Raw genomic sequence first — 26,824 nt, forward strand, 5'->3', positions numbered from 1 at the left:
AACCTGGCTCCCTAAGTCAGATAAGGCAGCTGAAACTAGAATAGAATGGTAAGTTTCTTTCCTCCTCACACAGGGACTAAACGAAGGGGACAGAAGCCCCTGCTTCTTTTTTTGTTTTTGTTTTTTTTTTTTGGAGACAGAGTCTCACTCTGTCGCCCAGGCTGGAGTGCAGTGGCACAATCTCGGCTCACTGCAACCTCCGCCTCCTGGGTTCAGGCAATTCTCCTGCCTCAGCCTCCCGAGTATCTGGGACTACAGGCACCCGCCACCATGCATGGGTAATTTTTGTATTTTTAGTAGAGACGGGGTTACACCATATTGGCCAGGCTGGTCTCGAACTCCTGACCTCAAGTGATCCACCTGCCTCGGCCTCCCAAAGTGCTGGGATTACAGGTGTGAGCCACCGCGCCCAGCTGGAAGCCCCTGCTTGTAATGGGGCAGAGCAGGGACAGTGAGTGAGACATGCTGCTCTGCCGGTGGGGAGGATGGCTCCTGCCAGCATCCACCAAGCACTTCCTACCCAGAATCCAGGACTGTGCCAAACACTGCATGAATTCAGTCACTGAAGCCTTGCGGCACTTCTAGGAAGCACTGGTTGTTCTAAACCCCTGTTTTGAAGCTGAGGTAACTGAGGCAGAGGAGTTAAGTAACGCCCAGAGTCCACAGGCTGGGCTCTTCCCAAAGGACCGCCTCCTGAAACCCAGTCTCGCTCATGGGCTCTCTGGGATCAGATATGACTCGGCACAACTGTGCCTCAAACTTCCCCCACATGCCAGCTCAGGCGTAGCATGCCTTGGGGGAAAGGGCTGACAGATTGGAACCATGTCTAGCTTTTGTTGGGGCTCAGAAAACAGTGCCCCCAAATGGCCTCAGCAGCAGCCTCAGAAGAAAAAGTTTTCCTCTGACCTTCTCCTGCCTCCCTCTCTCAGTCCATTCTCCTGGAGGCACCATAGAATCCCTCTTCCCCAAAGCGGGGCACAGAAACCAGAACTCCTCCCCAAAGCCAGCCACAAAACCTAAAAATACGACTCTAACTTTCCCTCCGCCTTTCTGTGTAAAAATTGGTTATAAAGAAATTCTTGGCCGGGTGCGGCGGCTCACGCCTGTAATCCCAGCACTTTGGGAGGCTGAGGCAGGCAGATCACCTGAGGTCAGAAGTTTGAGACCAGCCTAACATGGAGAAGCCTCTCTACTAAAAATACAAAATTAGCCAGGCGTGGTGGCACATGCCTGTAATCCGAGTTACTTGGGAGGCTGAGGCAGGAGAATCGCTTTAACCTGGGAGGCAGAGGTTGTGGTGAGCCAAGATGGCACCATTGTACTCCAGCCTGGGCAACAAGAGTGAAACTCTGTCTCAAAAAAAAAAAAAAAAAAAATTCTCTGGGCTGGGCGCAGTGACTCAAGCCTATAATCCCAGCACTTTGGGAGGTCAAGGCGGGAGGATCACCTGAGGTCAGGAGTTCAAGACCAGCCTGGCCAATATGGTGAAACCCCGTCTCTACTAAAAATACAAAAATCAGCCAGTTGTGGTGGCGTGCGCCTGTAATCCCAGCTACTCGGGAGGGGAGACTGAGGCAGAAGAATAGTTCAAACCCAGGAGGCAGAGGTTGCAGTGAGCAGAGATTGCACCACTGCACTCCAGCCTGGGCAACAGAGCCAAACTCCATCTCAAAAAAAAAAAAAAAAAAAGTTCTTCGACCTACTTTGTTTGACTGTAGGTCATAAGACCCCCGATTCCAGAGGGTCCTGCCCCACACCCAGGAGAAAGGAATGCTGCTCAGAGAGGCCAAGAAGGATCTAGACAGACAGGCCTTGCTGGGTTTCCCCACTCAGTCTATCAGCATTCGATCAGGCCCTTTTTATCCCTGTTTCTCCACAGCTCTCCATACTTTGTTAAGCCTAAGCATAAAAATGGACAATTTCCCCTGGATCTTTGGGTCTTCATGCTGAAGTTAAATACATGTTAAATACATTTGCATGCCTTTTCTCTCATTAATCAGCCTCATGCAGGTGATTTTCAGCAAACCTCCAGGGGCCAAGGGCCTTGGCCCCCACACTTTTATTGTTTGCTTACATACCTAGTACATGGGATTTGTTTCTTAACTGTGTGTTCCTTTAATTCATTTATATGATCCATGCTGGTGAACTTGGGAATACAGAACTAAGCTTTATTGAAATTACTGAAGGCTGCTGGGGGTGGTGGCTCACACCTGTCATCCCAGAACTTTGGGAGGCCAAGGCAGGTGGATCACCTGAGGTCAGGAGTTTGAGACCGGCCTGGCCAATATGGTGAAACCCCATCTCTACTAAAAATACAAAAATTAGCTGGGTGTGGTGGTGTGCACCTGTGGTCCCAGGTACTCGGGAGGCTGAGGCAGGAGAATCACTTGAACCCGGGAGGTGAAGGTTGCAGTGAGCCAAGAATGTGCCACTGCACTCCAGCCTGGATGATAGAGCAAGCCTCCATCTCAAAAAAAAAAAAAAAAAAAAAAAAGACTGAAGGTAATTATTGAAGTTGCCATGAGAAGTCACTGCAACAGTAGAGAGATGAGAACACAGGAACTCCTGGATTATTTGGTGGCAAAGTGGGGTAGGGAGAGGAGAACACTTCTGCCCCAGCACAACAGCAGAGGAAATATTGGCACTCAGCAAATTAGAAGTCCTCTCCCAGCCCTCCCCAACTGCCTGCCTTCATCCTGGTCTCTCTAGTAGTCCTCCTTTTACGTTAGTGAAGGAGACAACTCAAGCTTGTGCCTGTATCCAGTGGGAAGGACTCTCAGGACTTCATCAGGACAGACACATCATCCTGTCTAAGAGGTGTCATCTTCCTTTGGCTCTGCCCAACTGCCACATAGCCAAGGCACTTCATACTACAGTGATATGGTTTGGCTGTGTCCCCACCCAAATCTCATCTTGAACTGTAGCTCCCATAATTCCCTTGTGTTGTGGGAGGGACCCAGTGGGAGATAATTGAATCATGGGGGTGGTTTCCCCCATACTGTTCTCATGGTACTGAATAAGTCTCATGAGATCTGATGGCTTTATAAGGGAAAACCCCTTCCGCCTAGTTCTTTCATTCTTTCTTGTCTGCTGCCATGTAAGACGTGCCTTTTACCTTCTGCCATGATTGTGAGGCCTCCCCAGCCTCGTGGAACTGTAAGTCCATTAAACCTCTTATTCTTATAAATTGCCCAGTTTCTGGTATGTATCAGCAGCGTGAAAATGGACTAATACACACAAGGACAAGCACCTTATGCAGGAATGTACAGTTTACGTCAATGCCATTCACAGACTGGCTGCTGCCTAACCAATTCCTCATTCCACTGAGACTGGAAAATAACACAATGACTATCGACAGTGGAGAGAAATAACCTTCAAACCCATATATAATCATTTTATGAATTTGGTGATTATAAATCTTATTGGGTGACCCAGCAACCCCATTACTGGGTATATGCCCAGAGGAATATAAATGGTTCTATTATAAAGATACATGCACATATATGTTCGTTGCAGCACTATTCACAATAGCAAAGACATGGAATCATCCTAAATGTCCATTGATGATAGACTAAAGAAAATGTGGTACATATACACCATGGAATATTATGCAGCCATAAAAAAGGAACAAGATCATGTCCTTTGCAGGGACATGAATGGAGCTGGAGGCCATTATCCTTAGCAAACAAATGCAGGAACAAAAAACCAAATACCACATGCCGTGGGAGCTAAATGATGAGAACATATGGACACATAGAGGGGAACAACACACACTGGGGCCTACCAGAGGGTGGAGGCTGGGAGGAGGATCAGGAAAAGCAACTAATGGATACTAGGCTTAATGCCTGGGTGATGAAACAATCTGTACAATAAACCCCCATGACACAAGTTTACCTGTGTAAAAAACCTGCACTTGTACTCTTGAACTTAAAAAAAAAAAAAAACTTATTGGGAAAAAATATTAAAGAAATGCTAAGTATTATTACCAACTTTAATATTTGTGATTTTTTAAAACTTTCAAAATGTTGCCACCACTACCATTTAACTAAAGCTCTGGGTCTTTTAAAAAAAGAAATGATTAGATGATCTAAGATTGAACTTGAGAGATCCCTGACAGCATACACAACCTTTCATCCAAAATACGTAACTGGCCCCTTGTCTCCCGGTTAAATAGTCATTAGCATTCCTCAGCAATGATCACACAGCAACAAAGTGTCATTTGGAATGAGTACCAACTCATTTGCTATAACTATGGATTTTTTTTTTTTTTTTTTTTTTTTTTTTTTGAGACAGAGTCTCATGCTGTTGCCCAGGCTGGAGTGCAGTGGCACGATCTCGGCTCACTGCAACCTCCGCCTCCCAGGTTCAAGCAATTCTTCTGCCTCAGCCTCCTGAGTAGCTGGGATTACAGGCAAGTTCCACCATGCCCAGCTAATTTTTGTATTTTTAGTAGAGACGGGGTTTCACCATATTGGCCAGGCTGGTCTCGAACTCCTAACCTTATGATCCACCCACCTTGGCCTCCCAAAGTGCTGGGATTACAGGTGTGAGCCACCGTGCCCGGTCAACTATGGATTACTTTTAAAAACCAAATCACGCAGCTGATAATGTGACTTCCCAGAGCAAACAGGAATAATTTTATTCATTTCACAAATATTTCTTCCCCTTTTTTTCTTTTTTTCAGATGGAGTTTCTCTCATTGCCCAGGCTAGAGTGCAATGGCACGATCTCAGCTCACTGCAACCCCCGCCTCCCGGATTCAATCGATTCTCCTGCCTCAGCTTCCCAAGCAGCTAAGATTACAGGCGTGCGCCACCATACCTGGCTAATTTTGTAGTTTTAGAAGAGATGGGGTTTCACCATGTTGGCCAGGCTGTCTCAAACTCTTGACCTTAAGTGATCCACTCACCTTGGCCTCTCAAAGTGTTGGGATTACAGGCGTGAGCCACCACGCCCATCCACTTCACAAATATTAAGCACCTACTATGTGCCAGGAAGTGAACAAAACAGACCAGTGCATTGGAGGAATATGATGGTGATGCTAGGGTTCCCTGGTTGGGAAGCTAGTCCACTAATGCCCGTCTAGGGATCATGACAAATCACATGGAAGAAATGACAACAGGACAAACTTCCTCGGGGTCGGGATTATGGGATGTGCATCCACTGATGAAGTGCTAACCAACCCCCAAACCCTGCTACTTCTGCAGGGGCAGGCTGCTGAGCCTGCGAGACCCACACACCACGCCAGGGGCCCCGTCTTGGTGAAAAGAGAGAAAGAATTCACAGATGCTGCTGCCTTTAGTATGAGTAATTTCTGTGTGGTCTGGGGCAAGGTGCTATATATACCTCTCTGATTCTGACTTTTTTTTTTTTTTTTAAAGGAAGGCATTCCTCTAGTCCCTCAATTGAGGCTGAGAATATGCGCCCTTGCCTAGTTCATGGATGATGAAGCTGCTTTTTCCTAAGACCTGGGTGAGATGGTCAACAATAAAGCCAATTAATCAGCATCTTGGTGGCTCAGGCCACTGTCCCAGCGCCTGCTCCCAGAGGAGGGCCCAGAAGCTCCTCACCTGTTGGTCTCCTGTCTGAGCTCACCCAGCTGGAGGCTCAGGTGCTGCTGGTGGGGCTGGGCCTCCTGGCCAGGTCCGGTGGCTGGGGGATAGCCCTCTTCCGCTTCATCCATGTCCTTATCTACCCCTTCAGTCTCACAGGTAGGCTCAAAGTGGGCTCGGAGCTCTGCAAATCACACAAGACATGACAATGGTGAGCAAACCAGGCCAGTGGGGCCTGGGGTCGCAGACACCCAGGTCAGCAAACCGGGCTGTTCAGAAGCTGGCCCAGCCCGTGCCATGCTCCATTAGGGGACTGCTGACTTTACAAATGGAGAGGAGACTGTTCCATTTGGTTCTCTGCAGCGTAAAGTTGATCACGCCAGTTTCCACAGGTAGAAATTGAGGCTTAAGGATATGAAGTGAACCAAGGCCAGCGTTCAAAAGGTACAACCAGGCCAGGAGCAATGGCTTACACCTGTAATCCAAGCACTTTGGGAGGCTGAGGCAGGCAGATCACTTGAGGTCAGGAGTTTGAAACCAGCCCGGCCAACATGGTGAAACCCCATCTCTACTAAAAAATATATACAAAAATTAGCCAGGTCTGGGCGCAGTGGCTCACGCCTGTAATCCCATCACTTTGGGAGGCTGAGGCGGGCAGATCACAAGGTCAAGAGATCAAGACCATCCTGGCCAACATGGTGAAACCCCGTCTCTACTAAAAAAAATTAGCTGGGTGTGGTGGCGCGCACCTGTAGCCCCAGCTACTCGGGAGGCTGAGGCAGGAGAATTGCTTGAACCTGGGAGATGGAGGTTGCAGTGAGGCGAGATCGCATCATTGCACTCCAGCCTGGGTGACAGAGCAAGACTCTTGTCTCAGAAAAAAAAAAAAAGAAAAGAAAGAAATAAGTAGAGCCAGGCTGCCACCCAAGCCTGTGCCGTTTTACTACAGAAGGTGTCTGCTTGGAGTGGGAGAGGAATTAAGCACTGGGGTTTCCCAAGCCTCTCCTGCAGCCGAGCCTGGGCTACACAGTGCATTCAGGAGGGTGGGCTGGAGCCAAACAGCAAGGAGCTGAAGGAAAGGGGGAAACCATGATGGCGACAGAATGGGCTGTAAAGCCTCCCTTAGCAGGAAGAAGTCACCAGAGAAGGAGAATCAACTTTGGTAACATTTCAAAAAGGAAATGGACAAAAACCAAAAACTTCTGTAACTACTACATGATGATTCAGAGAGAGGAATCTGAGCCACTGTATTGTCAGTTACCCAAGAAACATTCCTGAGTGCACGATGAAGGGGATACCAGAGGACTAGAGGATCCTTCCCCTCTGGCCCCATGCTCCCTTTTAATTTAATATTATTTATTTATTTATGTATTTGTTTATTTTTATTGAGACGGAATCTCACTCTGTTGCCCAGGCTGGAGTGCAGTGGCGTGATCTCGGCTCACTGCAACCTCCACCACCCGGTTTCAAGCGATTTTCCTGCCTCAGCCTCCTGAGTAGCTGGGATTACAGGCACGTGCCACCAAGCCTGGCTAATTTTTCGTATTTTTAGTAGAGACGGGGTTTCACTATGTTGGCCAGCCTGGTCTTGAACTCCTGACCTCAGCTGATCTGCCCACCTCGTCCTCCCAAAGTGCTGGGATTACAGGCATGAGCCACCGCGTCCGGCCCCATGCTCCCTTTTGAGATTGTGAGTTATAGTCTATGTGCAGTCACCTTCATCATGCTTCAGGGACACGTAAATACAGCACCACGAGATGCTCTCAGAACTACAGAATCGGCCCCGGAAGAAGTCTATGACAACATGCATTTAATTCCAAGGAAGTAGATAACCAAGATGGAAAAGAGAAAAGCAACAACTGTTGAATGAAGAGGATATTTCTTATCTTTTCACGGCCTAAAGCTGACCTTGACCACAAAGGGGGCGCTCACCTGGGATGAGAATGGTGACCGCGGCCTGCACCGCTCGGCGGATGATGTTGTCCATCGCGAACATCCAGTGGGGCCTAATTAAGTGGTTCCTCAAAATTTTATTTACCTAAAAAAATAATAATAATAAAATAAAATAAAATCACAAAAATCCAGATTTCCAGTGCATTGCACGGAGAATCACAGCAACCTACACTCATCCTCTTGGGGGCCGCATGCAATCAGCCAGTTCACCCAGATGCCATTTCCTGGACTTCATTGTTTAGGAGGAGCTGCTGAAGCTTGGGATTCAGGTGTATACAGTTAAGAAGAGATGGGGGCTATGGGAGGAGGTGGTAACTGAATTCCAAGATCTGGTGTGTTCCCTAGGGCCAGATGGAGCACTTACGGCATCCTGAAATCCGAACAGCACCAGGTGAATCTGACTGATGGATGAGCTGTCAAAGTCCAGGTCCACCTTGAGCTTTGATATTGTGGTCGCCATCACCCGGTGCTCTGGGGAGCGGATGAAGTCCCTCAGGATCCCAATGATTTGCTTGATGTGTCCAACTGAGAGATGCAACTCTTCGGAACTCTGAAAACACACACAAATCATTTTCATTGAGTCAGATTGAGAGAGCGAGAGTTCAGAACACACTGGGGGAAACAAGATGGTCCATTTGCTAAGAAACTTGTGGAACTCCCAGGTGAGAAGGCGTCTCTGTTTGTTCCCTCCATAACCTTCCTGTCAGGGTCCTGGCCCCTTCTCCCTGGTGGGTGCACAGCTAAGCCCCTCTGTGAATGGCTTCCTGTTTAACCCCTTGTAAGAGCCCCCATCAAGGCCATAGACATAGTTCAGAGCGGAGCAGCGGCCTCTTCCTAAAAGGCCCTTTTCCATCTGAAATAAGGGAGGGGGGCCGGGCATGGTGGCTCACACCTGTAATCCCAGCACTTTGGGAAGTCTAGGCAGGCAGATCACCTGAGGTCAGGAGTTCAAGACCAGCCTGGCCAACAAGGCGAAACCCCATCTCTACTAAAAATACAGAAATTAGCTGGGTGTGGTGGCAGGCGCTGTGTAATCCCAGCTACTGGAAAGGCTGAGGCGGGAGAATCACTTGAACCTAGGAGGCGGAGGTTGCAGTGAGCCAAGATCACACCGCTGCACTCCAGCCTGGGCGACAGAGTGAGACTGTCTAAAAAAAAAAAAAAGATTAAAAAACAACAATAATAAATAAACTGAAATAATGGAGGGGAATCGGTTTGCCAGTCCTGTGCCCTAGTTCAAAATCAGTTATTTTCACCCATAACCACCCTCCCCAAGGTGGCTGTTCTCCCAGCTTCTGAGGGCAGCTCTAGCGTGTCCTACAGCTGGGGATTAACTCCAGGACTCAAAACCGGATCATGAGAGGCCAGAGAAGGTGCTTTGGGCTTTCTGCTACCATCTGGCTGGTTTTCACCAGGGGGCAGCACCGCCCCACCAGTGCCTGGAATCACTGCGGTATCTGCAAATTCATGTTTCGGCAGAGCTTTTTTTCTTTGTATTTTCTTTTGTTTTGTTGGGGAAGGGAAGGACGTTAGGGAAACATTTACAGTGATCACCGTAACTATGCAGATGTTCCAGGGCGGCAGGAACCGAGGTACTGATTGGACCTGTCTGGGGACTGGGACCTGGGCAGAGGGAGCGGGAAGAGTCGGTGCCCTCCCTCGGGCAAATACCTGGGCCACACACTCCTGCAGGTTGGAAGCCACCTGGTTCTGCTCCTCCCAGAGGATTTTGTACAGGATGGCACGGCGCTCACTGTCCTTGCGTAGCAGGAAGAGGCCCTGGTCCCTGTCCTCCGGGGACGAGGCCAAGCCCCGGTCTTCCAAGGCTGAGCTCTCGTCTGGAACACTGTGGACAAACACGTGTGACAATCTCTGTGCGTGCCGGGGCACTGTCCCTGGGAGTGTGTCATGTTAGGACGCCCTGGAGAAGGGCTGAGAGGTAACTGCGATGCAGTCCCTGTGCTCAAGAAGATGAAATTGCCGGAGGAAGGACAGACATGCAGTGTTCTGTCAACCCCCACAGCAGGAGGGAGAGCAGAAGGAGGGGGAGGCGGGGTAAAGGAGCCTCCCAGGAGACAGGGAGGAGGGAGGGAGGGAGGGAAGGGGGCAAGCACAGAAGGAGAGGTGAGGGAGGGAAGGTGAGGGGGACAGGGGAAGGAGGAAGAGAGAGGAAGGAAAAGGAGGAAGGGAGGAGGAGGGGCCAGGAGGAGGAGGAGGGGGCCGGAAGATGCAGGGACAGAGGGGGCAAGGGTGAGGGGGAGAGAGAGGGGGAAGAGGAGAGAGGGGAAGTGTCGAAGGAGAGGGGAGAGAGAAGGGAAGAGGAGAGGTGGGGGAGGGCACATGTGGGGAATGAAAGGACAGGGAGGGAGGGGAAGGGACAGCAAGTGAACGAAGCACCCTCCTTGCCAGGATGGGGCGGCCCAGCCGCCCTACTGCCCTGCAGAAGGGAAGTAAAACCCCTCAGTGGCCGTCTGGTTGGGACCAGGGAGGTGCCCTGTGGCGGAGGACTACCAGCACCCTTTCGGGCCCGCGGCAGACGGACAGAATACGGGTGTACCTGAGGAGGTGGCCAAGGTGGTGCCTGGGCGCCCGGGTCCTCTCAAAGAGTGCGTCAGGCTGGGCGTCGGAGTCTGGGGAGACAGAGCCGTGCTCGCTGCTGCTGGTGGCCATGGGCTCCCCCTGTGTGGGCAGGGCCAGGACGACACCGCGGGGACCTTCTGTAGGGGGACAGCCAGACACCGAATGGGGAGACTCAGAGAGGGACGGGGTGGAGCTGAGTCCCTGGCAGCCCCTCTAGCCCAGGTGAACTGCCCAGGCACCCAGGATCCTGTAGAAATGTGGGTCAGGCGGGGGACGGGCCACAGGTGCTGTATTTCTACTCAGATGCATGCAGTTGGGGGTCCCTCATGGAGCAAGTTGCTGAGCCACTCACTCTGGCAGCTTCTGACCCCGATCGGTACCAGGGAAAAGAGGACAAACTGCTTCCTTTTCAGGGGCCACTCTTACATCATTGCCAGTTAGGACTTACTGCCCCAGAAGGTGTCACTGGACTTCGGTGGCCTGCAGGACAGCCACATCAGGCAAACCTCCCTGACAAATCCTTTAATCAAGGTCAGGGTTGGCACACGATGACAAGCCAGGCTCCAAAACTGAAGCCCCAGGCTCTGGCACATGGGGAAGATGCAGAACCCCAGCTGGGGTACCTCTTGCCTCCCCACTCTCTTCCCAATCCCGAAGGAACAACTTCCAGCAGACGGCAGCCCAGTCACCCAGAGACTCCCTGGGCCTCTGTCAGGAGATCGAGGTGCATGTATTAGTTGGATTTTGACAACCTCCAAACCTACTGCACAGGCCCCATCACTCTTCACAAAAATGGGAATGACGTGAGCAGCCCAGGGCTCTGGATAGCCAGAACTCTCCCTCCTGAGCAGCAGAGAAGCCCAGCGCCCAGCATTCATGTGGCCAGGGTGCTGCCCCAGCTGTCCAGGGAGGCCTCACCTGAGGGCTTGAAGGCAATTCGGTTCTTCTTGCCCTTCTTCACCTGCCTTAAGAAACCCTCTCTCAGTAGCTCAGCAGTGGTGGCACGTTTGTGGGGGTCAGGCTCGAAACAGGATAAAATGAAGGCTCGGGCTTCAGCTGAAAGGGCTTCTGGAATCTCAGGGTGGATCTTAAACATGCCCACCTGCATTTAAGGGAGAGGTAACCGATGTGTCAGTGAGGCCTTGGGTGAATTCAGGTATCCACGTCTCAGTCCAAAACTCCTGTACACCTGACATCCCAGGACAGGCATAATCCATGCCCCTTTGCAACGTCACGTTCTTGTTACTCCCACCCCAAGGTGGAGTCCATTTCCCCCTCCCTGGCATCTTGTGACTTGACTTTGACCAACAGATAGTGACAGAAGTGACATGGTGAGAGTTTCAGGGCCCGGGCCTTAAGAGGTCTTGTGGCTCCGCTAGTCACCCTTAAAGCCCCGAGACCACCATGCAGAGAGGAAGCCCAGGAGGTACGACCCCGTGGAGAGGACGCCCCAGCCATCCCAGCTGGAACTGCCACGAGGGAGGGGCCTCTCAGGCCACCCTGCTCCCCCAAAGCACCACTTGGCTGCAACCATGTGAGTGAGCCCAGGCAAAACCCACAGAAGAGCCAACAGTCAGCTCAAAGAGGCATGAGAAAAAGTCATCGTTTTAAGCTTCTGAAATTTTGGGGTGGTTTGGTACATAGCAGTAGAGAACTGAGATGGGACTTGGGCCACAGCCTAGGGAGGCATGTCCTCTAAGGATACTCAAAGGCATCTGTTACCTGTTCCCTGACGCACAGGGTCCCCAAGAGATGCCTTTAACACCTCTCAATCCCTCTGCATCCACAGCCCAGATTCCCAGCCTCCAGCTCAAAACCACAAGCAGACAAAACCTTGAGGCTGCCAATGTACAGACAGGTAACTAATGGCTCTCTGTCCCTGTGACCTGTAGGGAAGTAAGAGTTGGTTCTGAGCTGCCACATCTCGCTGTGACACGGACATGCTTCCATGACATGTTATATAGCCCCCTCCTTCATAACTGTTCCCAGTAGGGTGGCCCTCTCATCTTTTTAGGAGTTGTCACCTTCAGTTTCACAGTCCACCCTGTGTCTTTTCCAAGCCCACCCAACAATCCAGGCGTGGAAGCTGTTCTGTCCTCCAGACCCATGCCCATTCCCAGCTCCTCAGAGCTCCTGGGGGCTGGCTCAGCCTCCACAAACCCCGCCGAGTGAGCTCAGGGTGCTGCAGAGTGTAGAGGGCCAGGCCTCCCGACTTCCTGTCCCCAAGGCCCTTGACCTGGCAGTCACGGCCATGTGCTGTTTCCAACACAGCGCTCCTCCTGGCCAGGCTGCCCAGCTCAGGAGTTACGGATTCGAAGAACACTAAATGCTGGGTGAAATCCCACCCACCGCCAGGTCTGCAATGCAGGGTGCCTCACAGGTGGCTCCTCTCACCTGAGCGGTAGGGAGGTTAAGCTGGCACTGTTCACAGGCACTAGGGGTACAAAGACCAACATTCAGGCAAGAACATGAAAAGGAAAGGGTGGCCTCTGCCCGGCTCTCTGAAAACAGCAAATGTGGGCAGCACAATGACACCCGGCTGGGAGGTCCTCTTTAAGGGTGCTTTGCCGTGACCCAAAAGCTCCTTGTATTGGTCTCCTAGGGCCACTGTAACAAAATACCACAAACTGGGTGGCTGAAACAACAGGTGCTTATTGTCTCACAGTCCTGGAGGCTGGAAGTCCAAGATCCAAGCGTTGGTAGGGCCACGGACTCCTGAAACATGCAGGGAATCCCCCTTTGCCTCTTCTAGCTTCTCGTGGTCTGCGGGTGGTCTCTGGCGCTCCTTGGCTCCTAGATGCACCCCCCTCTCTCCTCTGCCTCCCCGAGGCATTCCCCTGGGAATCGTACTTTGTCTTCTGAGCATGTGTGTCCAAATCTCCACCCCCACCCCCCAACTTTTTGAGACAGGGTCTCACTTGGTCACCCAGGCTGGAATACAGTAGCATGATCATAGCTCACTGCAGCCTCCAACTCCTGGGCCCAAGGGATCCTCCTGCTTCAGGTTCCTGAGTAGCTGGGACCACAGGTGTGCACCACCACATGGGCTAATTTTTTGATGTTTTGTAGACACGGGGTCTTGCTATGTTGCCCCGGGGGATCTTGAACTCCTGGCCTCAAGTGATCCTCCTGCGTCGGCCTCCCAAAGTGCTGGGATTATAGGGGTGAGCCAATGCACCTGGCTCAAATATCCCCCCTTTTTAAAAGACACCAGGCTGGTCCGAGTGCAGTGGTGTTTGCAGCTAGTTGATGACAACCAGTTAGAGATTTCTTTGTTCCTTCCCCACTCCCACTGTTTCACTTGACTAGTTAAAAAAAATAAAAAGAAAGATTAAAAAAGAAAAAAAAAAAGTCCAAAACACCAGTCATACTGGATTAGGGCCCACATTCCAGACCCCATTTTCATTTGATTTTCTTTGTAAAGACCCTATTTCCAAAGAAGGTCACATTCTGAGGTACTGGGGGTTAGGACTTCCATATATCATTTTTGGGTGACACAGTTAAATCTGTAACAGTCCCTTCAGGGGAAAGAGAGTTTCCTTTGTTTCAGACACTGCCCAGAAGTTTCTTGAAAGTTTTCTAAAGGAATGAAGGATCCCAGAAATAACACAGGGGCCATTACTTATTTAATAATAACTTTCTCATTGGCAATGAAAAGTGACTTCATATGCCATCCAAAAAAGTCAGTACATTTTCAAACCCTTCATACAGGCGGGGCACGGTGGCTCTCGCCTGTTATCCCAGCACTTTGGGACGCGGAGGCAGGTGGATCACTGGAGTTTGAGACCAGTCTGGCCAACATAGTGAAACCCCATCTCTACTAAAAATACAAAATAGCCAGGCATGGTGGCCCATGCCTACAATCCCAGCTACTTGGGAGGCTGAGGCAGGAGAATCGCTTGAACCCGGGAGGCAGAGGCTGCAGTGAGCCAAGATTGTGCCACTGTACTCCAGTCTGGGCGACAGAGTGAGACTCTGTCAAAAAAAAAAAAAAAAAAGAGAGAGACTTTGTAGAGTGAATTCGCTAAACAAAAACAAGAGGAGGCGGGGAGCCAGGCATGCCCTGCGGAGGAATCGAGCCAGTCACAGCCTTCAGCTCTCTCCCTGGTTTCCCGGAAGTCAGCAGCAGGTCAAAAAGCAGCCAGCCATGGCTCTCAGGTGGGCCTCATGTTTTCCTCGTCACCAGCTGCTGTTTATTCCAACGCTGCCATGGAAGCTGCAGGTTAGATCTACAACGGCCCCAACAGGGTCCACCGCACACGGTCAAAGTGCTGAGGACGGTCATTGCTGTCTTCCAGCCCAGGAGCTGAGGGTCCTCTTGGGATTGCAGGTGTCAGAAGACTCTTGTCGACTTGAGGTCTTGGCCTGGGCTCTGAACCCAAGCAGCTGATAGGAGGTGAGAAGCTCTGAGACCCTTCTGCAGGGGCCTCGCCGGGCTGGAGAGAGCAGCCAAGGCACCCAAGCAGGCAGCACTCGGGACCCATTGAACATGCTGCCCTCACCTCAACCGGCAGAAACCTGCACTCACACCTCCAAGTTCCTTCTGCCCAAGAGGGAAGCAGAGAGCCTGGCACAGACACAGGCCACGAAGGCGCCGTGTTTGGCAGAGAAGCCAGGAAGACGCCTCTGGAATCACGTTCTATCAGGGCCGTGTCCACACACTGCGGCCTCATCATCCATAGGCAATGGCCATTTGACCTTTTGTGACCCTGCTGTCTCAAGGCAGTGCCCCATGGAAGGTCAGTGCTGGTAATGGCATCCTAGGGCTAGAGCTCTGCATTAGTCTGTTCTCATGCTGCTATGAAGAAATACCTGAGACTGGGTAATTTATAAAGAGGTTTAATTGATTCACAGTTCCACGCGGCTGGGGAGGCCTCAGGACATTTACATCCATGGCAGAAGGCACCTCTTCACAGGGCGGCAGGAGAGAGAATGAGAACCAGCAAAGGCGGAAGCCCCTTATAAAACCATCAGATCTCGTGAGAACTCACTATCAGAAGAACTGGATGGGGGAAATCACCCCCATGATTCAATTATCCCCACCGGGTCCCTCCCACAACACGTGGGGATTATGGGAACTACAATTCAAGATGAGATTTGGGTGGGGACATGGCCAAACCACATCAAGCCCCTTACATGTTTCTAAGCATACACGAGGCCAGAAGCTGCACACCCAACCTTGGGTACACCGGGGTGTCCTGGCATCAGCTTCCCGTGAGGTCACAAGGAAGGACATCCCTTTCCACAATCTTGGCTGCTCGGCGGTAAAACCCCCACCCGCAATGCTCAATCTGCACTATGTTGGCCCCAGTACATGGGCTGCCCTTCCTGTTAGCTCGGGGAGGGTTGTTGGAATGATAAGGGATATATTTACCTGATAGCCCAACTCCCACCTCTCCAGAAGCCAGTCAGAAACCTGTCCCCCAAAGGCACAGATCCCACATGGCCTTTGAGCCTTACCCACTGTAAGAGCAAACATGAAGGGAAACTAAGGGGCTGGATTCTCCCTGTTGAAAATAAAGGGAAAGGACCCTCCCCCACCCTGCCCAGCTTTCTTAGAGCCTTGACTTGAGAGAACTTATAACTTTTAGGTTCTTTCTCTGTCTCTGAGATATATGTGAATCTTTTAAACAGCTAAATAAGACTCTTGCCAGAAATGTCTTTTGCAAGGACCTGGAAGCCATCTCTCTGAAATGTAATCATCAAAGAAGATAGGGCCTCTACCTCCTAGTTTCCTTTTTCTTTTTTTTTTTTTAAACCTGTCATCTTTTATTAATGTTTTCATAACTCTGCTCTCCCAGAAATAGGAAGGTAGGTTTCTAACTTTGATGGTGGCTTCACTCCAAAACTACCTACTGTCTTAAAGATATGAGAAGTTTAGTGTTTTTCCTTTTTTTTTTTTTTTTTTTTTTGAGGTAGTGTCTTGCTGTCACCCAGGCGGGACTGCAGTGGTGCAATCTCGGCTCACTGCAACCTCTGCCTCCTGGATTCAAGCGATTCTCCTGTTTCAGTCTCCCGAGTAGCTGGGATTACAGGCATGCGCCACCACGTCCAGCTGATTTTTGTATCAGAGACGAGGTTTTGCCATGTTGCCCAGGATGGTGTCTAACTCCTGACCTCAGGTGATCCACCCATCTCGGCCTCCCAAATTGCTGGGGTTACAGGCGTGAGCCACCGCGCCCGGCCTATATTTTCCTTTGGATGAAGCCAAACAGTGAACACCAATGGTCCCCCCAATCACCAGGTGAATCTAAGATGAGCTCCTTGTGACAAATGGCACCACCAAGTTGTCTTACTTGAGGACTAGTTACGGTTTCTCTTGAGAACACAGATGTCACGGGTTGTGTCTGCTCGGCTCTATGAAACAGTGAGATTGCTTTCCATCTTTGCAGTCTCAGTGGATTGCCTGTGATGCACCTCGCATTCTGGTTTAATGCTTATCCAATAATAAAACTGTTTCCTTCTCTCCTACCTTTGTGGAGAGGTTTTCTGGATTGGGAGGAGACTTTGTTTTTAATTCTACTTCCCAACCACGCCCAACCTCAATCACGAAGCATGACTTACTTTGAACATGGCTGCCTGCGGCTCACCAAGCTCATGGAACGGAGGCTTGCTGGTGGCCATCTCAATGATGGTGCAGCCCAGGGACCAGATATCGGCTGGGGCACCATATCCGCGAGGCCCTTGGTCAATTATCTCAGGTGCCATGTACTGCAGGGTGCCTATTTGGAAAACAAACAAACAGGCTGTGGGTACCATATTGCTCAGAAACTAAGTGGCCTGTAGTCCCAGCTACTCAGGAGGCTGAGGCAGGAGGATCACCTGAGCCCAGGTGTTGGAGACCAGCCTGGACAATATAGCAAGACCTTGTCTCAAAAACAAAACAAAACAAAAAACCCACCACTAATTGTGAAATGCATGGCTTCACGAATGGCAGATGGAGTCTTGTCCCATGCATAAATAATATGGTTGCTTCTTTTTTTTTTTTTTTTTTTTTTTTTTTTGAGACAGAGTCTTGCTCTGTCGCCCAGGCTGGAGTGCAGTGGCGTGATCTCGGCTCACCGCGAACTCCACCTCCCGGGTTCAAGCAATTCTCACGCCACAGCCACCCAAGTAGTTGGGATTAGAGGCACACACCACCATGCCCGGCTAATTTTTGTATTTTTAGTAGAGACGAGGTTTTACCATGTGGGCCAGGCTGGTCTCTCTGACCTCAGGTGATGTGCCTGCCTCAGCTTCCCAAAGTGCTGGGATTATAGGCGTGAGCCACTGCTCCTGGCCTGACTGCATATTTCTTTGACCAGAGGCATGCAACATGCCTTCCTTTAATACTAACCACGTGGAGAGAGGACTGCCTGGCCCATCAAAGGACAAATGGCGCAATTCAGTCAGCACATATTAGTACATGCCAAATACAGGGAAGCCAGAACGTGAGAAACACAGCCTGATGGTAGGGAGGTGCCTAGTGGAGGAGACAGACAGAATGCTGGCAGCGGTGGCAGTAATGGCAAAATGTGGTAGGTGCTAGGACAGAGAAATACACAGAAGGCTACAAGAACATTAATAAAATAGGGTTTGACTCTCTGCCTGGTTCGGGTCAGGGAACACTATGGCTGTGTCCATTTGGGCCTCTGAGGAGTAAAATGCCAAGACGAGATGAGACATATGAGAGATTTATTGGGGAGAAGGTCTCTGAAGGACAAAGCGGGAGGGAGCATGGTGGGCAGGGCCGGCTGCGGACCACATGGCAGGTCCAACACCTGGGAGCGGAGAGGAAGGCAGAATCAGGAAGAATCTGGGATGGGAGAGCAGCCCGGAGAGGGCTTCAGCCAGGCTGCTGGGGAGTCTGCAGCCCCAAGTCATCCACTGGAAGAGTCCCACCTGGGTTCTAGCACCCCTGCCAGGCTCAGGCCTTGGTGGGGAGCAGCCTGGGTAAAGTGTAACTTTGCTGGGTTGGTAGCCGGGGCTGTCAGGGAAGCAGGGTCCTGCTGTGAAGGCTGGAGGGCTGGACAAAGGGGATCATGGGTGTGAGATAGACAGCGGTCCGGGGAACAAGCGATGTCTGACACGGGGCAGGGGGTGGGAATAGTTAAGGAGGCAATGGCAAGGGCACAGGCCCAGTGGCAAGCAGGGTGGGCCCAGGGCTCTGGCTTTGGACGTGCTCTTGTGGGAGACAGCACACGGGGAGGTCAGTCAAGGGCTCTGCGAATAACATCCTTCGTTTTCCTTGAAACTCAGCCTGTGCAAAGGGGACATGTGTGAAAGTGACAGCAGCTCCTGGGGGCTGGCAAAGAAATTTAGAAAAAGACAGCAAAGTCAGAGATGACCTTGGCCACGCATGAATAGAACACTGAAACCCAGAGAAATTCAAAGGCCTATCTGAGGATTACACAACTAAAGGTTTAATCAATGAAAGCAGGGCCGGGCACGGTGGCTAACGCCTGTAATCCCAGCACTTTGGGAGGCCAAGGCAGGCGGATCACCTGAGGTCAGAAGTTCGAGACCAGCCTGGCCAACATGGCGAAACCCCGTCTCTACTAAAAATATAAAAATGCAAAAATTAGCCAGACATGGTGGTGGGTGCCTGTAATCCCAGCTACTCGGGAGGCTGAGGCAGGAGAATCCCTTGAACCTGGCTCGCAGTGAGCTGAGATCGCATTACTGCACTCCAGCCTTGGCGACAAAGCGAGACTCAGTCTCCAAAAAAAAAAAAAAAAAGGAAAGCAAAGGGCGCACTGGCTATAAAGAAAGTTTGGAGAAGCTACCTCCTGTGTCCCCCTCTGGAAGATCCTATGTCTTATTAGCATTCTTTAAATACTCTAGGGGCAGCTGTGACGGATGGAATGTCCTGCGCTGATGGCAACGTTCTATTCTGTGTGGTTAAATATGGTAGTCACTAGCCTCATATATTTGACTGTTGGGCCCTTGAAATGTAGCTAGTGAGACTGAAGAAATGCATTTTTAAGTTTTAATTGTATTCAATTACAAGTGACTTAAATATAAACTTAAATATGAATTGGGTTGTATCAGTGAGCACAACAGATCGATGAGGAACAAATGATGGCTTTGGTCTCCAGAGCTGATGCCCTGGCGGGGAAATGTTCAGTGAGTTGCAGAGTTGGGCAACATGGCAGCACATTACACTTGATGCCCTGTTAGGAAATCCCAGAGCCCCAAGAAGGGAACGTCCGATGACACAATATCCCCTATGGGCTCTTGCTGCTGTAACAGAGGGAGAGGTCTTGGCAGGGAATGTGCCTTCTAACGAATCCCTAATTGAGGAAGGATCCGATACTGTGCTGCTTATGAAGCTACCCTCTTCTCAGCTCTGCTCTGTGATGCTGAGTCTGGGACTCTGCTTCGCCTGCAGCTCCCCATCAGGCTCTGCAACCAGGTGGCGCTAAAGAGAGACCCTGGAAGGATGCGGGAGGGAGCGGAGACCTGCTGTGTGCTTGCTGTGGCCCTAAGCTTGGCGTTGGACCCTCAGTTGGCCCCAGTCTCCAGCTGTGTGTCACCCCGTACTTCCAGAACCAGCCTCATCTTGCCCCTCAGAGGTACCTGCTCCAGCCTGGTGACACTCCCTCCGAACAAGTTCTAATCTCACCCTCCCATTTGACCCCCAAGCCCCAGGGGTATAGGCTTCCTGATACCTCAGGGCCTCCCTTTCTGCCTTTTTGGTTTTTGGTAACCAGCAAACAGTTATTTCTATTAAATTCTCTCCATGGAAATAACTGGGGTTATTTTTGTTTTTCTGCCTGGACCCTGACTAATATAATCACTAAATTTATTTCTTCAAAGAGCAAGAGAATACATTTATAGATGTATCCAGCAGTAGAAAAGAAACGCTAAACCAAACATCAATGGCTAATTGGCTCTGATCAAATAACTGTCCATCCTGGTACAATTATTTCATAATTGAAGCCTATTTAGTCTGCTTAATTCTAAATTTGGCGATTTTGCACAGCAAAGGAAACAGTCAGCAAAGTGAAGAGACAACCCACAGAATGGGAGAAAATATTTGCAAAATACCCCTCTGCCAGGAGATTAGTCACCAGAATATATAAGGAGCTCACACAACTCTATAAGAAAACATCTAATAATTAGATTTTTAAAAATGGGCAAAACATCTGAATAGACATTTCTCAAAAGAAGACATTTGTAAATGGCCAACAGGCATATGAAAGGGTGCTCAACATCCCTAATCATCAGAAAAATGCAAATCAAAACCACAGTGAGATAGCATCTCACTGCAGTTAAAATGGCTGATATCCAAAAGACAGGCAATAACAAATGCGGGCAAGGATGTGGAGAAAAGGGAACCCTCATACACTGTTGGTGGGAGTGTAAATTAGTACAACCACTATGGAGAACAGTTTGGAGGTTCCTCAAAAACCTAAGAATAGAGTTATCATAGGATCCGGCAACCCCATTCCTAGGTATATACCCAAAAGAAAGGAAATCAGTATATCAAAGAGATATCTGCACCCCCATGTTTGTTGAAGCACTGTTCACAATAGCCAAGATTTGGAGGCAACCTAAGTGTCCATCAACAGATGAATGGATAAAATGTGGTACATATACACAATGGAGTACCATTCAGCCATTAAAAGAATGAGATCCTGTCATCTGCAACAACATGGATGGAACTGGAGATCATTATATAAAGCGAAATAAGTCAGGCATAGAAAGAGAAACATTGCATGCTCTCACTTATTTGTGAGAGCTAAAAATCAAAACAATTGAACTCAGGGACATGGAGAGTAGAAGGATGGTTACCAGAGGCTGGGAAGGGCAGTGGGGACTGGGGGAAGGTGGGGATGGTTAGTGGGTACAAAAAAAAATAGAAAGAATGAATAAGATCTAGTATTTGATAGCACAACAGGGTGACCATAGTCAATACATTTTGGCTGGGCATGGTGGCTCATGCCTGCAATCCCAGCACTTTGGGAGGCCGAGGTGGGTGGATCACTTGAGCCCAGGAGTTTGAGACCAGCCTGGGCAACACAGCGAGACCCCATCTCTACTAAAAAAGTACAAAAAATTAGTCAGGGTTGGTGGTGTGCACATGTAGTCTCAGCTACTTGGAAGGCTGAGGTGGGAGGATCACCTGAGCCCATGAAGTTGGGGCTGCAGTGAACTGAGATCACGCCACTGCCCTCCAGCCTGGGCAGATGGGAGTGAGACCTTGTCTCAGAAAAAAAAAAAAAAAACTGTACATTTTAAAAAACTGAAAAGAGCATAACTGGATTGTTTGTAACACAAAGGATAAATGCCTGAGGAAATAAATACCTTATTTACCCTGATGTGATTATTACACATTGTGTGCCTGTATCAAAATAGTCTATATACCCCATAAATATATATACCTGCTATATACCCACAAAAGTTAAAAATAAATTTGCAGATTTTTTAAAATATGGAGCCATGGTGAACAGCACTCTTTCTAAAGGCAAGGATTTAATAATGACATTCATATTAGTTATTTATTGCTGTTTAAGAAATGATCCCCCAAATCTATCAACTCAAACAACAAATAGTTAGGTCTTACAGCGTTTCTAAGGGTTGAAATCCAGCAGCAACTAACTAGCTGGGTGGACCTGGCTCAGGGTCTCCCAGGAAGTTGCAGTCCAGATGTCAGCTGGGGCTACAGTCATCTGAAGGCTGGACTGGGGCTGGAGGATCAGTTTCCAAGCTCACTAAGGATAGAGCTAGTGGGGGGCTTCGGTTTTTCAGTACATGGGATCCTCCATAGGACTGGTTTGAGACATGGCTTCCCTCAGAGAGACTGATCCAAGAGAAAGAGGAATGGCACACTGCCTTTTATGACCTAGTGTCCAGGTCACACACCATCAGTCCCACTTCTTCCTATTCATCAGGAGCAAGTTGCTAAGTCCAGTCCACATTCAACGGGAGGGAACTACGCAAGGGTGTGACTATCAGGAGGTAGGTATCATTGGGGGTCATTTTGGAGGCTGCCTGCCACAAATCTGACTCCTGGTGAGCACTTGATGGCTTACCAATTGTCTCCACGTAGCCTTGTCCGTCTGACTCAAATGATTCTGGAAGGTTAGGCAGAGGAAGCACTATCTACCGTTATTCCTACTTTACACAGGAGGCAACTGAGGTTCAGAGAGGCTAAAGGATTCACTTAGGCTAGAACCCATATCTTCTACCTTCAAGTTCAGAACTACACACCATGACATCACTCATCCATACGCTACATCAAGAAGAAGCGCTGCTGGAAAAAAAAGCTGCCTGAATAAGAGTAGCACGTGTAAGGATTTCCAAAGCCATATTGGAGCATCTTTCCATGTAACTGGAAGGTACAGGGCACTAATGGAAAACTGGGTGCTCCATTTTATTCACTACTGTATTCACAGGGTAACCATCCACTCTCAGAACAGCTAACAGAGAGAGATAAACGCACACAACTATTTCAGATACTCAAGGGAACACTCCCTGGCAGGGTGCATGTTGGGTGTGTACATCAGCTAACCCAAAGGCTGGATTCTGTCAAGAAAACCAAGTGAAGATGGCATTGTGGGGCATCTGAATCACGCACAAATCCTGGAAAATTGGGTTTCCTTCAATCTGGCTCTCATAGGCCAGGCACGGTGGCTCACACCTGAATCTCAGCACTTTGGGAGGCCGAAGCAGGTGGATGGCTTGAGGTCAGGAGTTCAAGACCAGCCTGGCCAACATGGTGAAACCCCGTCTCTACTAAAAATACAAAAATTAGCCGGGCATGGTGGCGTGTGCCTGTGGTCCCAGCTACTTGGGAGGCTGAGGCAGGAGAATCGTTTGAACCCGGGTGGTGGAGGTTGTACTGAGCCATGAACGCGCCACTGCACTCCAGCCTGGGCGACAGAGTAAGACTCCATTTCAACAAAACAAACAAACAAAAAAAAATCTGGCTCTCTTGGGGCCCCATATGCTCCCTAACCTATATTTCCTCCAAGGTATGCCCTACCACACTGGTCACTGGTCACAGCCCACTACGGCTCTTAGGTACCTACACCAGTGCAGTGGTGCAGAGTTCAGAACAAGGTGACCAAGAGACCCACAGGCACTGACTCAGCCCCCCTAGGGCACAAAATCCACTGGTGACTCCTGGAGAATTGTCCAATAGGATTTTCAGATTACCAGCAAATAAGACACACAGCAGAAGACACGAGTTTATAACCGAGGCCCAGGGACCTTCTAATCTGATCAAGGGGCTGAGAGAGTTGACAGAGTAGTTTAGGGGGGTGGTGCTGAGACAGCTTCTTTAGAGAGAGCTATGCTGGGCTGCCTACCCTCTCCCAAGTTACAGGATTTGGGGCAGGACTGTCCCCAAAAGGGCGTGGGCCCAGGGCAACTCAAGCCACTCAATACCAACTTATGATCGTCACATCTTCCACAGGCCCTTGGAGATACCGTTAGAGCCTAAATTTCAAGATTTCATATTAATCAAGTACAGAAAAGAAAAGTAAGGTACGATTTTCCCATAGTCCAGGGGACTACCCTAGTTGACCTGACCAAGGGATAAGCCTGGTGGAAAGGGGGCGCCACTTGTTCCTAACCCAAAGCCTTTGAAGGGGGCTTCACTGAGCGACTCAGCTCCATGTGTATGTGTTCCTGTAGGTAAATTACACAGTGGACTGGCTCCCAAGTGAGCAAAGGTTAACTTCCAGCAGCAGACAGGGGGCTGTAAGGTGTGGGGATACTGCCACACCCTCTCAACAGTGGGCTGAAGCTGCTTGAACTCTGGACACCAGATGGGGGACCCTATTACAGAAATACTGCCTTAGGGTTTATCTTTTATTTTTATTATTTATTTGATTGATTGACTGATTGACAGGGTCTCATTCTGTCGCCCAGGCTGGAGTGCAGTGGCACAATTATGACTCACTGCAGCCTCATTCTCCTGGGCTCAAGTGATTCTCTCACCTCAGCCTCCCGAGTAGCTGAGACTACAAGTGCGCACCACCACACCCAGCTGATTTTTATATTTTTGGTAGAGACGGGGCCTCACCATGTTGGCCAGGCTGGTCTCAAACTCCTGGGCTCAAGCGATCCTCCCACCTCAGCCTCCCAGAGAGCTGGGATTACAGGCGTGCCCAGCATATGGTCTTCTTAAAAGGAATCCTGGGAGTCTCTCTCAGAACCTATTCTGGGCCAGGGGCTGCCCAATAAAAAAATAAAGAAAAAAGAAAAGGAATTCCTGCTCAAACGCAGTCCTCCACGATCTGAATCCCTCAACAGAAAGAGATGGAAGGAGGAGGTGATGTAAGGGGTAAATAACTGGGAGGAGGGGGCAGTCAGCCAAAGGACAGGCCCCTGCCCACGACACAGGAGTTACATCCAGAGGGAGCCAGCGAGGGAAGATAACTAAACATCAGCCAGGCCCACAGCACACAAAGCCAGTTTCCAACAGTGCTAGTCAAGTGACAACTTTCTCTGCCCCTGTCCTCTCCTTCCTGCAGCTGGTGATTAGGGAGAAAAAGCCAACACCCAGCTCCTGACCACAGGTCGCTGCCTGCAGGGAGACGGGAGAGGGGTCTGACTTTTGAATGAGGACCAGAGCGTTGATCAGTATATCAGCCTGAATCTTTTTTTTTGAGACAGGGTCTTGCTCTGTCACCCAGGCTGGAGTGCAGTGGCACAATCGGCTCATGCAACCTCCGCCTCCCGGCTTCAAGCGATGAGTCCTTTTTAATTCCTGAATTCAGACTGTGTGCGCTCCTTCAAGTGTCATTATGACTTTCTCTGTTATGTAAGGGTGGCTGGAAAAGTCAAAGGAAAGAACTCCCGCCCCAGGCAGGATGAAAAGTGGGAGAGAAAAATCCAGTGGCTTTTGTGATTACACCCTTTGAGTCCAATGGGTTCAACACGTTAGTTACACACACAAACTCAGTTCTCTCAAAGGCTCCTTCCAGCTCTAATAACCCATGACTTCTAAGTACAAGCGAGTATTTAATTAGCAAACACTTCAATTGCACTTGCTATGTGCCAGGGACCAGTCAAAGCACTTCATCAGTAACTCACTTTACCCTCATAAAAACCCTATGAGTAGGTACAACGAGCATTTCTATTTTACTTACGAAGAAACTGAGGCACATGGAGATTAAGTAATATGCCCAAGGTCACACAGCTAGCAAGTGGTTGGGCCAGGATTTGAACCAACGATGTTTGCAGCCAGACGAGAACAGACTTCCTGTCCCGAGTTCTCCTTCTAGGTATCTACCCAAGAAGGCTGAAAACACATGTTCACACACGCTTTGTATGTGAATGTTCACAGCATCATTATTCACAGTGGCCAAAAAGTAGAAACAATCCCAAATGACTGTTAACTGGTAAATCGATGAACAAAATGTGGTTCTCCACACAATGGAATGCCATTCAGCCATGAACAACAACGAAGTACCCACACACACCACTGCATGGAGGAACTGCAAAAACAGGACTCAACGTGCAAGAAGCTACATGCAAAACCCCACATATTGTATTCATTCCAAGCATATGAATATCCACAACGGGCAAAGCCACACAAACACAACAAAGCAGATGAGTGATGAGCTGGGGCTGGAGTGGGAATGGGGATGAGTACCAAGGGGCACGGGGTCTGCTAGGTTCAGACACCGGATCGTGGTGATGGCTGAGCAACTCAGTAAATTTACTGAAAACCAAAGAATTGAGTACTTCTAATGGGTGCTTTGAAGATATGTCAGCTATACCTCGATAAGGCTGCTAAAAAAAAAAAAAAGGCGGGGCTGACCCTGGCTATAACAGCCCTTCCTCCTGTTCTCGCAGGTTCCTATGTGTGGGGCAAACCCTTCAGAGGAACACAGGGAGGGAGGGCTCCAGGCCAGGAAGTTGACTGAAACCCTCTGGCTCTCCTGCCAGGCTGAGCAACCACAGACCCAGAGTTCTGCACCAACCAGCTGAGATTTCCTTACAGAACTGCTCTGTTTTGCAAAGAGCAATTATATGCGGGGGAATTTCCTAACCAAAATGAGACCCCTTCCTTATTATCCCCCAAACACCCCTGCATTCTTTTGCAATGCAAAATCTGTGCCTCCCCAAGCCAATTACTTGGGAAGTGTGATATGCAAGGATGAATTATACATGTGTTTCTTTGTGAGTTTGTTTCCTCCTCAGGGAAGCTAATTATGAGATAAATTGTTGGGGGTTTTATGTCTTCAAATAACTCCTTGTCATATCAGAGCCCCTCTTGCTATGTATTGCCAAGCTAATTGGTGGCTTCCAAAGAGGAAGATACAAGTCATTTTCAATTAGGGTAGTAAAATGCTAAAAGAAAATGAAGTGCTAGTCATACACACATATTCATATACACACATTGACAGATGTATACGTATATTTATACCAGAAACAATGAATGAAAATTCAATGCACTCTTTCTTTGGGAGATTCTGATAGTGTCCCTGGTATAGTATTTTCCCATTTTCAGGCACACGTACCTCCCCTTGTGTTAGAAGTGAGAAGTCATTTTGTGATGTATTAAAATTCTCTTTAGATGGTGAATGTGTCTCCACTGTGGGTGTCCAGTGGCTGACACGTGACAACTCTCTCATTGACAAAAAGTCTTTCAAAGCTGACACATTATTTACCAAAAATAAGACCCAAGCTGTCCACCCTACAGCTTTGGTGACTGCAGAGATAGAGAACAGTCACCTGTCTTTTATAGCTTATTTCAGAGCTATATTATTTTAAGAGCTAATTTTTTCTTTTTTTTTTTT

The 26,824-nt window shown here is 49.3% G+C and overlaps 1 protein-coding gene across 1 annotated transcript in view; it reads right to left on the reverse strand.

The window, feature by feature from the left end:
• The window catches only part of MAP3K15 (mitogen-activated protein kinase kinase kinase 15), a 155,403-nt gene that overhangs the window by 2,794 nt on the left and 125,785 nt on the right, over positions 1-26,824 (reverse strand). The window contains exons 19-25 of the mRNA XM_034950280.3: positions 16,650-16,807; positions 11,004-11,187; positions 10,063-10,222; positions 9,177-9,351; positions 7,870-8,055; positions 7,485-7,590; positions 5,571-5,736 (exon numbers count right to left, since the gene is read on the reverse strand). Of these exons, the coding sequence (XP_034806171.1) occupies positions 5,571-5,736; positions 7,485-7,590; positions 7,870-8,055; positions 9,177-9,351; positions 10,063-10,222; positions 11,004-11,187; positions 16,650-16,807 (1,135 nt within the window). The remainder of the gene's footprint in view (positions 1-5,570; positions 5,737-7,484; positions 7,591-7,869; positions 8,056-9,176; positions 9,352-10,062; positions 10,223-11,003; positions 11,188-16,649; positions 16,808-26,824) is intronic.

Source organism: Pan paniscus, chromosome X, assembly GCF_029289425.2.
Source record: "Pan paniscus chromosome X, NHGRI_mPanPan1-v2.0_pri, whole genome shotgun sequence".
In the NCBI taxonomy this organism is placed as follows: Eukaryota; Metazoa; Chordata; class Mammalia; order Primates; family Hominidae; genus Pan; species Pan paniscus.